Genomic DNA, 16,051 nt, shown 5'->3' with positions numbered 1-16,051 from the left:
CTGAAAAAGAGCCAATATTGGCATAATATCATGATGTACACCCTGTGTAATTGTAAAAATTCTTATCATAAGTTGTTGACAGGTGGGGGGGGGGGCTGTTTGGACCGTGGGGCCCCCCTGCTTACGGGGGCTGCGGGGGTATACTTTACAGCCCAGTTTACCCTCCCTCCTCCTGTCAAGCAGCAGGGCAGTTCACACTGTAATTATTTTACCAATATACTCAGGAAAGGTCACATACCAGCTCTGCTGTGTTGTTATATGAACATGCATCAAGTTGCTATCTTGAAATGTCAGTTGAAACGGGAAAATAAGGAGGATTGATGAACAGCATCACGGTGTCTGATGACTTACTATAGGAATCATTTTCAACTAAAAAAGGTAGTTACATGATTGAAAAGTCATTTATAGCTTGTTTTAAATTTTGCCTACCCACATTTAACTCACTAGCATTTTAAGTTAGGCCTATTAAATGAATTTTGATTGACAAAATACATATAAATATATATATAGGGGTTTTAAACATCAAGAATGAGGTAAGGACACTATGTCACTGACCAAAATGAGTTTAACCTCTTCAACCCCACCCAAAGCCTTTTTGGCAAGCGTCAGAACATTAGTTGAGATTCGGGTCAAGATCCCAGGGTTTCCAAATACACCAAATACTGTATGCCTGCCAAAAATGCAAGGAAATCTTCCATTTTCCATCTGGATGTCACCATAAAAAATGGCATCTTGGATATGAACTTATCAGTCTCTATTAATAGATTTCTCTATAATTGATAGATTTCCTACAAAACAGTGAAACATGGAGATGAGGAATAACTGTGAAGCTAAATAAAAGCTGCGTATCAATCACTCTTAAGTGCTCCTGCTTTGTATCACGCTGAAATCTGTGTAAAACTACTTTGACTATTTAAGGGGAAAATTAAGCAGAATTTGGGAACATTAGGATACAAGTATTTAAGTGTGGGGGTGCCCTTTTTGTGCATCCGGCAGCTGTAGAGGAGTCCCCCCAGACTTTGCCCTGAATACTACTTTATGCATCTTTAAATAAATTTACTATCCCTATGTGGACAACCCACTTAACGCTCAGTCGCTCAGCTTGACATATGGATGGAGGGTTTCTACTACGGGATGGGAGGGGGGAGGGTGCTGTTGCATGCAAGAGTGCATACTATAAAACACAAATACAGTACAGAGTTAGAGAGAAAAAAGTGCTTCTCTGTCTGAATTTAGACTTCCTGCACGTGTGAATCTTTGCTTATCTGACGGGTCCGATTACTCCGCAAGCGATTCTTATTTCCACTGCATCTGCAAGTCAACGTTATGTTCCAAACCATTATGAGAGAGAAGCTGTGTTGTTTACTGCCCTAAAAGGAGACGGCTGAAGCACCAGTTGGCAGTTGTCACTTGTAACTGAGGTTGAAACCACACAGTGCTCTTCATCTGAGAGGATGGGATTCAGAGGTTGCCAGATTCACTCTGCACTTTCCAGTACTCTGGCAACCCTAAGAAACCGTCTAATAGAAATGTGGGAATCAACTGACATTTAATTTTTTCCTTGGTTATCCCCCATCGCCCTCCCTCTCTCTCTGTCATTTACTCTTTAGACGGATAATTTCCGTTCTGCTATGTTAACAGAAACGCATTGCTCCTGTCCTCCTTTTAAGGCCAAATCATCCGTCATCACATACCAGTTCTAAAAATGATGCACCAGAAGAGTGGAAGATAATTTTCCACCTCATGAACTGGTAAAATGCACAATATTGACCTGTGAAGTCCATTTCTAAAGGCCACAGTGTGACTCACTGTATGCATAAGCCTCATTGACTTTGACAGCGCGCTATAGGAGCAGAGAGTCGATCATTTAAACTGTTGTAAAGCTGTCATCTGTCCGTATGACTCGACTGTGCCAAGCTGAGCAGACCAACCAGAAATAGAAACAATATGTGTTCATGGACTAGAGGCACTAAATGACCTTAGTCATAAAAATCAGTCAGCTTTTTCAACTCAATTCACTTAATGAGCGTCAGAGCAAAAACCATAAGGAGCCTCTGCTGAGGGTCAAAGCAGTGATGACTGATTACCACGTGACTAATGTTCATCATTTCCTGAAATCTAATTATTCTCAACGTCATAATTCCTATCGGTCATCCTCTATGGAAAATGGGCAGAATACACAGTTTGTCACGAGAAACAAGCGCCCATAAGTCTGTAAGCGATTAAGTGACATTCTAATGATGTAGTCAACAAATCATCTCAGATACCCATATCTCAAACAGTATGTGTAACATTTTGAGTATAAACATGTACATTTAACCCTTTTTGTGTGTGTGTTTGTGTGTGTGTTTGTGTATGTGTCTCAACAAATCCAAGATTAATTGTTAGTGCCCTCCAAAATGTTGTTTCTGATCTGCCACATCTATGGTTCAGGTTAGGTGTTGTTAAGGCAACTAAAAGAACATTATTAAAAGAAAGTAATGCTGTTGGTAGGAAACTGGATGAAAATCAAGGTCTCCGGTGTAAAAGTAAGACTTCATACGCCCAATGATTCGCACCAACCTCCTCCATTAGTGGTTTTGTGGTGCTATAACAACAACAAGCTATTTTGCTACCGAGAGTCATTATTTGCATAACCACAAAAGCTTCCTTGTCAGGAAAATCTGAACATTCTGTAGGTTGTTTTATGGGTTTGACCAAATGGCCGAAGCTGCAGTTTTCTCTTGTGAGGGCAGTCTCACGTTTCCATACCTGATGATGCTGAGTATGAGTTGCTGATTGCAAGTTTTGATCTTGTTTTGAGCCTCCATGTGGGTCATGTGCTCCGTGCTGTCACTGTTGATAGCCAGGATGGTGTCGCCCGGGCACAGGTCACCTAGGGCTGCCTTGCTGCCTGGTGTTACCTGAAGATAACATTCACACACACAAACAGGAAAAGAGAAGAAAGGGTTGTTATAAGTGGTGTCAAACTGTCATTAAGGAAGAAAGACCAAAAGAAAAGACAGAAAAAGAGTTTTAGTTTGGGAGTGTCAACACGGAGGCCAAATTCAACAAAAGCAGCTCTCTTTTGATTTATGTAATATTGCCTTAGGCAGCACTCTAAGTTTACACTTTCTACAGCCAGCAACAGTGCCACTGAGAAGCAAGAGGCCACTAAGAGTTTTGGAGGTCGTGAAATATTTGGAAAGACATGGAACATTTTTATACTTATTCATGATCATTCAGCAACTGCATCAGACTAAACCCTGATTTCAGCTGCATTAAACAAGCTGTTTTGAACAGAGTTTGCATTTGAACCTTGAACCTTAACAACTGTCACCGTGTAACGTTAGATTCATTTGCAAGCATCTGCTCAATATATCGATTAACATTTTTCTTTTTCTATTTGTCACTTTGACCGTTTGGATCTTTTAGAGCCCATGTCCACATCACTGTAATTTTGTTTATTATCTTTCAGCTGTTGGACGGTGAGCAGTTTTCTCTCTGTGAGAGTCCAGAAACAGGCTGGTCTGTGGACATTTGAGCCACACAGGGAGGCAGACGGGTGAGGTATACAGAGGAAAAAAAGGGGGAGGGCGAGTATCCCAGTGGGTACGTTTCACCTTCGCAGACACACTAAATGACATATGATAATAATTTTCCATTATTACGCACACACACACACACACACACACACACACACACACACACACACACACACACACACACACACAGATGTCCCTGCTATTTCTAGGCCTGCTTCTTACTGGTCATACGGTTTTGGTGGGCATAAATAAGAAGAAACTACCAATCAAATCCTCCGTCATCAAACCAAGACATCCACAGTAAAGCAGTCATCGTCATATGGCAGCAAGCTGTAGAAGAAAATGCTTTACTAGCAACGAAACAAAAACATTATGAAATGCGAACAATTGTCATCATGTTTCTCGTCTTTTTTGTGTGCTGCATGTGCTGTCAGGCTATGACATGTATGACGATTAGTTTGACTGTATTTTTCCAACCACTGAATGCGAGGAGATTTTCTACAGCTGGGTGCAATTGCACACTGTTTTTGGAAGAATTCTGAGCAATGCTCTTTGACATTTTTATATTGTTTGAATTATATTGTTTGTTGTTGAGGAAGAGCAATCGAGTCCAGATTCACAGAGTTCCTTTTCACATACTGTAACGGCTATTTTCTCTCAACGATATCAATGACCAATGGGAGCTAGATATTTAGAAAGCATTAAGTTTTTCCCTATTCTATGTAAAAACAGTAGTTTTATGTCTTGCTTTTTTGGAGAAAATTTTTGAAATTGCACAAGAATTCCCTTCAGTTCTCTGGATGATACTGAACACCATCAGTTTTCAGCATGCTGAAGAATGACCAAGAGCTCGATTCACAGGTTTGTATAAATGTATAATACATATGAATCTCTGAATCTGCATTCAGTTGCACATCCTCAATGACCAGATGTGTGTCTCAGTAAACTGAAACTGAATTGCAAGAACTGAATTTGAGTTGCGAGAACTAAATGTGGAAATATATAGAGAGTTGAATTTTCAGTTAGGATCAAATACAGTTTCAGAGCCCATGAATTCAATTTCATTTAATTATATTCAGTTCCAAGTTTATTGGAATTCAGCTCCAAACTAATAACTTCAATTTCAGAATATGCTATTCAGTTTTTCAATGCAATTATTCAAGTTAAACAGTACAAATTCAAATTATATAATTCAAATTCAGTTTTTTAATGCATTTATTCAAATTGAGAAATTCAAATTAATTCAAATATAAATGATTCAAATGCAGTTTCTAATGACACATATTTTTGCCCATGTGTTTGCCACCTCTCATCAATATGTGAACTTTGGCTTGGGGCCTTTGTTGCATCTCTCTCTCAGTTCATCTAATATAGGCACAAAATTACCAAAAAATAAACAAAAATGTTATTTTAATCAAACTGAGATGCTTTTTTTAAAAACAAATGTAAGCCAGGTACTGTAGGTGTTCAGATTCCAGCACTTTGTAACATGTCTGAAAGCTAAAATTACTACCTGTATCCAAAATACACATAGAACAGAAGATTTAGGAGGATTTTCCAGTTAATGATCCCCTTGTATGTCAAGTGTCAGCAATTAATCCTTGTCCTGTCGTCCAGGTTTTTAAGTGGATACCTCTCTATGAGCTCATTCATCTCCATACCAGAGCGCTCACTGCCTGACCTCTCAACGTCTTGTAATGCCTATTACCTTGACAGCTGTGCATTAAGAACAGTGGAACCTTGTGTTGAAATAACACTTACTTCACTCACAGATATTTGCAATCTCATCCAAGACAAATTTGGATGTGATTGGCTAAAAGTAGGCCCAGTCTGGGAGGGATAGAGAGAGAGAGAGAGAGAGAGAGAGAGAGCGAGTGGGGCTGCTTGTGTAATAGAAGCACACTCGCTAACTGGGAAGAGCATTTTAAGAGCAAAGGAACACATGTTCACGCTCCATGAAACACTAATAGCTGAGTCGTGTGGTTCAGATGTGGAATTCCTAATTTACAACCTCTGACTGCCCCTCTGTCCCTGACTCAGTTCCGGTAAACTGAGAGGTCAGAGGCATTGTGGGAAGTGTGTACATGTTTGTGTGTAGGACTCTCAAGGAAACCCACCTAAACATCAACCGCATTTGCAGAAATCTGATATAAACTACACAACTGAATACATTTTTAAAGATTGAGTCTTTCACATAAGCAAAGGCACAAATGAGGTTTTTGTTTTTTTTTAAAGGAAACGTGACTTACACTAGTTTGTTTCAGTGCATCTGTTGACAATCACTAACTGGAGGTTATAGTTTACCCACGTCATTTAGCACGACCTCCCTGGTGAGAATGCATTTTAAATGTTTGTGTGTGTGTGTCTTGGGTTTGTGCCTGGGCTGTGTCATAGTGGACCAAGGTTCAGGAACCCCCAACACACACACACACACACACACACACATACACACACACACACAGAGTGAGTAATATCACCTCAGGGTCAGGCCATGAATACTAGTGAACCGCACACACACACACAAACACACACACTCACACAGTGGTATGCCAAGTGCCACAATGGCATGACTAACGTTGTCACTAGAGGACATACATTCCGCTCTGTAAGGAAATGTAAGGAGGGTGTAGAGTTACGTGGTTTAGACGTAATCATAACATGCTATATTTATGTTGCGGATGTACAGTAAAGTGATGTAATGACTTAAATCTACGCAGTCTTAAAGATGAATGCAATTATCTAATTAGGTCTTTACATTATGGCCTACGCAAGTGGCTTTGAGGGCAATACCAACATTCTTTTTTTATACTGAACTTTTTATTTTTGTGTTCTTACTTACATGAAACCACTGTAACAAAAGCTAAGTGTGATCAACTTCTACTTGTTTCATTTGTTGGCAGAAAAAAGAATAAAATTATCTAACTCAAAAACGAGAAGTGACAGTCCTGTGAAAACAAACTGGGTGTGTGAGTGCAACTAATAAAAAAAGTTATCTTGGCTCAAACAGCGGATGGAACCAAAGCTGTTGTGTGTGATGAAAAGTGGAAGGGGCAGAAAAAGACAATAAATTCCACAAAAAAATATAACTTTGCTAGAAATAGTAACTTACTATCATATGGTGTGAATTTAATTTTATTTTCACTCAGTAAACCTACTTTTTGTTCCAGCAGACACTCATGGAATTTGTTAAAAACGACAACAAAAGGAATATTTATTTTCATTTCGGGAAATGGCTGTTCAAATGGCAAAAGTCAGGTTTATAAGTGAGTCTGTAATCTATTACATAATAATTATGGTGGTTAGAACTGCTGAAATACACAGGGTTTCTTTTATTTATTCCACACATACTGATCTTACTGCTAACAGGAAGAGGAATCAAAACACAGAGGAATCTTAATGAAAAACTATTTAGCCTTCAGTCAAATTGATTTAATCTGCATTACATTATATTAATCAGTGACTGAGAATAACAAAATGACCTTTAATCTATGAAAGTAAAATCATTTTTTTAAATTGCAATAAGTTCACCTAATGTTTGTTAGGCATCAAACAGGTGGTGTGTGTTGATTGCCCAAGCAGCCATGATGTCCCATGATGACAGGATTTGGGGCAGCATTGATGCTGCAGAAAGCAACTGTGCTAGTTGTTGGGTGATCTAAACAGTCAGTGTTTCCATAACTGGCCGCTCCATAAACAATGACACAGTTAATTACTAACAGATAGATTGGTTAGAAAATGACAGCCTCATGTTGCACCGAGTCATCATGTGGCACGCGGAGGCCTCATGAGTGTGTGCTGGAGTGTGGTCACACTGTGGGTTCTTGTGTTTTTCTGTGTGCTCCAGAGTGAAACAGAAAGTCAGAGGACAGGGCAATGAAAGTGAATGTTTTTATGTACTGTAAGTGTATGAATGCACGCATACACAAGTGAACGAGTGAAAAAGCTATAACGATTTCACTCGAGTATGACGCCAGCCCTGAGGGAAAGTATTCTTTCATGTCATCAGTGTTTGTGTCTTGTCTCGAGATCTAAGCCATAAAATGAACAGAGCTTTTCTTAACTACTGAAAAGTTGACCTTTTGAGGATTTTCTTTTCTCCAACAGTGGTATGTAAAGCACATATTTGATCCAAGCTGAGAATCCAATACTCCCTCTTTGACATTTTCTGCATTTTCTGTTTTATACATGTTGACATTTCTGTTTGGACACTTTCAAAATCAGTAGAGTCATTCCTATATTAGTAGAAATTCTTGTAGTTGCAGAATAAATTATCATTAATTTATTCATTTCAAGGGAATTAAAATTTTCTTCCTGCTTCTTTCTTCTGGATGTGCACACACACACACACACACAAACACAAACACATACAACCTCCTCCATAACCATATATCTACAGCAGTGGTCAGAGAGCATGGTGACCCATAGTCACTGTGTTTTCATGCCCAGTATGTACGAATTTGGTGATTTGCAAGTCAGAAGATATGTAAACATCCATGTTAAAAGTGGACCAAATTTGGTTGAAAAGTTGTATGAACCAGACATCCAAAAATCTTTCGACAAAGATCAATTTAAAATGTTTTCTTTATGTGTGGATTCCTCAGGGACAATTTTGCTGGGTGGGAGCACTGATTTGCACGTCTCAGCGACGGAGAGAATAATTCCTGGCAATGTGTCAAACGCCTTTGTTTGCTTTGTTGGACCTGCGATAGGAACCATGGTTATGACCTTGGTGACACTTTGTAAAAGCCATTACATACCTCGGGGTGTGAGGTTCTGACTGGTGCGTGATTATCATGCTGAAACAAAGAGACTAAATGTGCCAAGAGTAACAAGCAAAGCTGTAGATGATGACCAAATATGTGGGGTTAGGTTTTAATGAGAACACAAACAAATCGGAGAGTCACTTGAACACCACTGCAGCCTGTAATGCACACTGTCTAGCATGACCATGATGTTATTCAGCAATATTAGTCACCAATAAGTATGAGACAATCCCTGTAAATCTGATCTGTAATCCAATTATCATTCTGACCAGTTTTTGCACTGAATTGGGATCAACTTTCCCTGAAGACTTGTTTTATGTCTTTCTCAGCATGTTCAGTATGTTGCACATTATCATAAGAGCATCACAAGAATCATGTTTTTGATACGTGGCAGTTCTTGCAGCAAATACATCAAAATGATACAACCTGAGAAAGACTGACAAAGGAAAGCACATTACTAAAAATTCCCTTTACACCGCGAGGGAGACAAACTGTATATAATACAGTAAATAAATATACAACAAAGTGTAAGAACTTGACATTTTCTTCATGGCCCAGGTCATATTGAAGCAAATTTGTCTGTAATACTGTAATTACTGTACTCTATTATGATGTTTTTTCTGACTTTTTGGTGTTAAAAACCAGAGATCTCTCCGTTACCGTCATCTTAACAGCACTGCTGACACATTTTCATAGTAGCACCAATCACAAAGAGTCAATTTCATATATCAGATAACCAGATGACCCGGAGAAGCTCAGCAACAACCCTAAGACTCTCATTGTTCTCCCGCCCTTCTGGTTCAGGAACTCCATGGCGTCACTGACAACAGGAAATTCTTCGAGAGTACCATCTGTTATCTTTTGCTCGACTTGTTGTGGAGATGCAGCTTGTAGCATTTATAATTCTAGCCTGGAGAAAAGAGATGCCACAGAACAACCTGAAGCTGACAATTATAACCAGCAGTGTCAGAGAAACATCTCATGTGGCTTTAGGTCACATGTCCTGTCTCTGGTATGTGGCGGAGAGACGGACAGACATACACCAAGAGATTAAAGGTTACAAAGGACACTGAGTCCATAGGATGTTTAACCGCTAATAAAATCTAAGTTATGTCTTTTTAATTCATGCATTCATGACTGGCTTTCTCTTTCCTTTTGTCTCATTACTTCCTTAAATTCATCAACACCACAAAAAACAGAAAGTAACCAGTTCCAGTTTATCTTGTAATGTTTCATTCTGTCTGAGTTTAGACTCAGATGGGAATAAAATCCAGCCATTGAGACAACAGCACGATAATGTAAGTTAATTCATTATATACAATGAGCTAAAATGATTGCTTCATTAAAATGCTAACAGGAATTTTAACGAAGAACAATCCTACATGTTCTGCTGGGTTTATCTGGTTTTTCTGGCAGGCACTGACTTGAATTCATACCTACAATGTTAGAATTGTATTTCATATTAAAAGTTTGTGTTCTGGATTTATCCAAGATTGTTTTTTAATGAACCAGATACATCAGTTTTGTGTATATTACAAAGTTCATCAGAGATGTCCAAAGGGGTCCCATTTTTTCCACTGACTAAAGCTAATATGATAGATGACGAATCAATATGTTGATAGACAGAAAACCACTCAACAACAACTTTGACAGGTATTTAATCTTGTGATTCATTTCTCAAGCAAAAAGGCCAAAATCTCTTTGGTTCCATGTTCTCCAATGTGAGTATTTGTGGGTTTTCTCTGTTCTACTGTATATCATATTCAACTGAATATTTGGGGTTTTGGACAAGCAATATGAAAGCATTGCCTTGGGCTTTGGGAAACTGAGATGGACCCCTAAATGCATCAACAGTTGTCTGAAAGCAGACAGCATCTTGCATTAACAAGACAGACCACAAAGGATACACAACATAAAGGTGTCAGAAGGTGAAGCTGGACGGTGATTCTGTGCACCACTCGGGTCATTATTTATCCAACACTCAGTTGGGAATTCCTGTCCAGCAGAGGACCGTTCACTAGTTGGCAGGACTGAAAAGCGTCTTGCGTCACCTTCTGCCTGGACGTTGGTTTCACATCAGTTTACCAAAGGGCTTATACCACAGCTGCCATATTCAACGCATCCTTTCTAAATAACTCTGCAGCTGCATCAGCGATTTTATGATATTTCTCTTTCACTGCTACTCGTTCCGTCTCATGCACAAACAGCCATTTAACAACCTAACACGCCATGCACAGTATCAGGGCACATATTTCCAGAGTCAAGTAGATGCGCCTTTAACTGACTCATGTCCTAATGGGCTGGCAGGGGACTAATGGGCTTATCCTGGGGCGTTATTACCTTAAGCAAAGAACCAGCTGCTGCCATCAGAACTTGTTTTCTGGTATTTACAGCTTTCACTCTCTCCATGTGCAGGTGTTTCATGGTATTCTCTTTTATATTTGCAGAAAGACATGGAGGAAGAGAGGGAGGGAATCTGTCAATCATGCAAAGTAGAGGTATGATTGTGTAAAATACTGTAAAACTTAAAAACAACAGGGTTCAGCATTTCTTTAAACTTCTCTTGACTAAAATTAAAGGGTAGTAGACACTGCTACACCCTTCGGACTTTTCTGGCTCATACGAGGTTTACATGAAACTAAAGTGCCCCCAAAAGAGGTATTCTGGACACTGTAAGACATAAACTATTCTTGTCTGAAACTCACTCTCATAAACACACTCTTCCTCTCCCTACATGTAACTCTTTCTGTGTCACCATTCCGCACATTGTAATTGCTGTCTTGGGCATGCACTGTACAGCAAGAATGAAGCAAGCATGTGATAAATAGCGAGTTTAGGAGATATTCCAGAATATCTGCAGCAATGAATAACATCTTGCTTCAACCTCAGAATGCAACAAGCTCCCATGAGGTGAGGCGAAAGGATTCCTTTCCCACCGTCTCTGTGTTTTTAGCACGTCCTTGAAATTAATTTTGATTTATAGGCTGATGTAAACTCCAACATAAAACACACCAGGATAAAACAATTATTGAGTTCTGCAACACATTTGCTATCGCCAGCTGATGTTTTGGAGCATGTGACATCAATTGGACATTGAGCTGCTCTGTAATAGCTGGTAGAGAGCAAAAAAGAGGCCGCAGGAGGCAATGTAATGCTTGGACTTGCTGCCAAGAGACTGTGTATTTATGCCTCTGATATAAGATATTTTGCTAAATGCTTGCATCTTACCAGCTGCTTCTTTCTATAATTTTCAGGTGGCCAACATGTTGGAGTTAAACCCTCTTCTTGCAAGCAGTTATTCCACATGAAGGCTGTTTTTTATTGCCACCTTTTCTATGTAACCTGTAATTAATTTCAGTGATGTCACCAGAAGAAAGTTACAAAATGTTCACAATAAATAAAAAACTTGACCTGCACATACCGTGATATTCATATAGGCAGTTATGCAAGTATGCAAAGATTGAGCTGGTGAAATTTAGGAGCTGTGAAATCAGTTTTATTGAAACCATGACTTGCCTGCTGTACAAATGATTAAAGTAATAAGAATGATGTGCATCACAAAGCCTGAGATCCCCTGAAGCTGCAGCATTTTAAGCAAGTCAGCATGAACAAAAAAGGACTGCAAAAGGCTGCAGAGTATTTTTTCCCTTTTTGACCAATGAATTCTGGTCTTGGGCATGGTCTCTGTTGGAAACTCTACTCCATGCACACAGAGAGACTAACTGAAACATGAACCTCAAGCATAAAGTGAGTCCTCAGTCCACAGAGAGCTGGATTCACCAATGATATCTGAGCCACCAAAAAGAAGATTTCTGTAGTTTTTTTAAAGGTGCAAATTTCAGCTGCCTTTCAAAGTGTTTGGGGACACGAAGGTACCAAATTAAAGAGTGAATCATAGATGTAGAAACCACAAACTTGTCATCTTGTCAACAGATGTACCAGTGTCAAGGCTCATGACTTCAACACTGTGAGTCAGAGTTTGCCTCATCATTGCATCACAATTCTTTTGAGGGATAAAGTGGTAGGTTTAAAAACAGAGAGTACTTCAGGTGATCTTCAGGGGTTATTCTGCTTCTCTCAACTTCGTTAATCGCCCGCCGTAAATCTAAAAATTACCCCTCTAGTTTGAAGTGCCAGGGCCCTGTAGTTAAAGGGTCAGTTTGGGGCTGGTGATACAGCTGAGCACAACACCTGGAATCCCTCAGCAGCACCAATGAGCTCTGATGAAAAACAAATGTCAGCGCCCACCCCCCTCCCCCCTCAGCCCCCTTTCTGCAAGCCCTGCAGCAGAAGCGGGATGTGTTTACCCTGGCCGGGATGAACTATTGGCTACTGCCAGATCCACTGCCAGCACACTGACTCTTGACCCATATTCTGAGGGTCAGGAAAGTTCATGAAGGTTTATGAATACCGCTGCCACTACTTCTACTACTACTTTCATCAATATTATTGACAATAATTCAATAACACATATAATAATACGGCAACAATAATCATTATCATAATCCAAAACTCCAGCATCATTTTACAGCCTGTCTCACAACCATCTGGGATCACTTACAGTCAAAATTTGGAAAAATAAGTTTAAATGGCATCATTTATACATTAGGAATTAAACTTATTTCACAATTACGGATAACCTTATGGACATGAACCATCCCCTCTTTAAGGGAGTCCTTATGTTTATGTTGTTATAGTTAAGCTATAACACTAATAATGAAATACTCTTAAAAAAAATCACCATATTGTGATATTGAAAGCCATATAGCCTAATTGATGGTTGGCCAAATGTAATGACTCAATAAATTGTACAGGCGACTTCTGCTGCCAGGAATTAGACGGCACCATCTGGCAGCTTTTAGAGTGGAGCTCCTGTTCATACACTTATAATTAGACGTCGGCGACCTCTTATTTAAGATTAATTAGGCTGCTCGGGCAACAATTCCAGCTTCACTCACTTCCAGCTTTTCCCCACATCCTTTGCACCGGCCAGTCACTGTCTGTCATCTAGTATAAGTGGCCTGGAAATTGCAAAAAAGTCGTTCACATAAAGATAAAAAAAACTATGCCCTGAGATGCTGACTCCCTCCGGCGGTGCGTACTTTTCAATGAATGGATACACACGTCGAAACAGCAAAGTTGTTACCTACCCTGGAGATGGTTAACGGTGTGCTGAAATCCCGTCCTCCCACCAGACGAAAACCCCAAGGTGAGGGTCCCTTTAGTGTCACGGTCTGGGGCATGATTGGCATTTTAGACTGCGAAAGGGGAACGGACAGATGTCAGGCAGAATGAGAGGGGGAAATGTCCGCGGTTTCTCGATACACGGGGTTTTTTTTAAAAAAAAAAGGGGGCAACGTGAACTATCCAAAGTCCTCTGCCTAGCTGCTAGGCAACACTGTCCCGGCTGTGAAAACTTTACTCCCACTTGATTCAAGTTTAAATAACGAAGTTGCCTCTGACGTGGGGATGACGGGCTGTCCTACCCGCCTTCACCCGGTCTGTGCAGAGTGGGAGGGGACGGAGCTGCGACAACAAAGACATGTGAACTGTGAGGGAGAAGGAGACACGAAAATCTGCTTATTGTTCAACACAGCAGGTGGGCTATAAATGTGGGTTATGACTTCTTCTGGTTTTCCTTTCAGTTCCTCGTTAAGCATTTTATTCCTTGCTGTAGGTTCCCATTATTGAATATAGCTGCAATTAATCAGTCAGTCAATCGTCAGAAAAGGAATCGCAAATATCTGATTCCAGCCACACAAATGTGAATATTTTCTGGTTCCTTTACTCTTCTATGATAGTAAACAATATATCTATCTTAGTTGTGGACTGTTGGTGGTGACAAAAGAAGACAATTAAGGACATCATCTTGGGCTTTTGGAGACAGTGGTCGACATTATTTACCCTTTTCAAGCACTTTATAGACCAAACACTAATTGATTTATCGAGAAAATAATCGACAGATCAATCAATAATGAAAATAATTGTTAGTTGCAGATCTACAATGGAAATCCTTTAATCATCACTGACTTCCCTTGGTTATTTGAAGTAGTTGGCAATTATTAATTAGCCTATTTTTTAATGTTCTACACAGGTTTTAATCTTTAAGTTACAGATAGAGTAACAAATGCAAGAAGTTCGACTTCTATGAAAAAAATTGCCTTTTTTGGTTGTCAACTGATAATTGATATAATTATTGATTGAGAAACAATATGTAAATGAAAACGCCAGTGTTACAGTACTTCTGTCAACAAAACAAGGCTTTAACAGTACCAGAAACCATGAACAACATTAATAATCCTTGTTTTCTATATTGTTAGCATGTGTATGAAATGACATTTCAAGTAAAAAGTTAAATTAATGTATTCTCTTCTGCTTTGAAGTGTCATGAATGGCTTCATACTGGTAGATCAGTATTTGAATTATCTAATGAATAAAGCTATATAAAAGCTTGTATTACAACTTCAACATTGCTTCATACACAAGTGCCTGTAGTTTGCTTTTTATACATATGAATTAATTTGTAAATAGGGGATAATATGCTGGCCCTCAGGTCCTTGTAGGATAATCCGGACAGGCACTTAAAATGTAAGTCTCTCAATAACTCACTGATCAGGCTCTTAAGCAAAAAGCTGTAAGGCTTGAGTATCATCTTTAATAGCGAAGATGCTTTGCTGTAATTTGGATGCATCACTGGCAGAAAAGACCTCTCCCATTTGTCAGTGGATATCCTAGTATCCTGTCTGCCCCCATGTCTTGATTCTTTCATTTCCCCAGCCAATTACAGAGTGAGTCAGTGAGCTAGAGTACGATTTTTCTACTGCAGAGAGAATGATCTCATAGACATTCCTGGGAATCTGTCTTTCAGACAACTGCAGGCATGCGGAGCTCTGTCTGGAGGTCTGAGTCAATTTGATTCAGACACTAACCTATCCCAGTCACTGTGTAACAAGTGGCACTGTCATGTCAAACCAACTGGATCTCAACATCAGGTAGCTATAATTGTCCTTGCATCATGAGTGACAATGTTTTTGTAGTCTTGTATAAACTTTGCACAATCAACTGCTGTGATGCAATAAAGCATGTTGAGAAAGTAGGAATTGATGCAAGCTGTCTCATTGTTTAACAATAGAAAACACACTGAAGAAAGAATATGAGCCAGATAATTTTAAATCAGTTCAGTGTACACAAACCTACAAACATCCTCTCAGGAGTTTGGATTCAGAAAAAGACAAAGAGACATAAGACTTTGAGTATGTACTGCAAAAGTTGAAAACATAAAAAAACACATTCAAAATATACATATGTGAGTGTATGTTCACACCGGGAGCTTTAAAACTTTCTTGTCTCATTATACTGTCATGCTTCACTTCTGCACATCATACTTTATCAGTTTTTCGCAATAGAAGCTCAAAAAGTACACCAAAACAAGACAAAACAAAAAAATACCTATACAGTAATTTGTATGGACATGGAAACAAAGCCAACAATCATGTTGCAGCAGGTGTTACCAAACTGTATTTACAGACTGCCCTTGAAAAATACCTTTTCCCAGAATACTCTAAAGGATGACTAACAAAGAACAAAAAGGGATGAGAAGACTGGTGTCTGCACTGGAGATTTATTGAGCAGATCAGCGGGTTGACATTTCGGATATGCGTTCTCTTCAAAGCCTGCTCCCAATAAATCTAACTCAAACTACAGAGAGCTCCCATCCCTCTGTTCTTTTTCCCTGGATGGTCATCATTCGACATACCCTCGGCA

The 16,051-nt window shown here is 39.4% G+C and overlaps 1 protein-coding gene across 1 annotated transcript in view; it reads right to left on the bottom strand.

The window, feature by feature from the left end:
• Positions 1-13,716, bottom strand: part of pdlim4 (PDZ and LIM domain 4) — a 48,130-nt gene extending 34,414 nt beyond the window's left edge. The window contains exons 1-2 of the mRNA XM_067608536.1: positions 13,438-13,716; positions 2,752-2,903 (exon numbers count right to left, since the gene is read on the bottom strand). Of these exons, the coding sequence (XP_067464637.1) occupies positions 2,752-2,903; positions 13,438-13,539 (254 nt within the window). The 5' untranslated portion in view covers positions 13,540-13,716. The remainder of the gene's footprint in view (positions 1-2,751; positions 2,904-13,437) is intronic.
• Positions 13,717-16,051: the final 2,335 nt, after the last annotated feature.

The sequence above is a fragment of the Thunnus thynnus genome, chromosome 13 (assembly GCF_963924715.1).
Source record: "Thunnus thynnus chromosome 13, fThuThy2.1, whole genome shotgun sequence".
NCBI lineage: Eukaryota > Metazoa > Chordata > Actinopteri > Scombriformes > Scombridae > Thunnus > Thunnus thynnus.
Note: the sequence above shows the minus strand (reverse complement) of the source record. Positions and strands in the feature narration are given on the sequence as shown.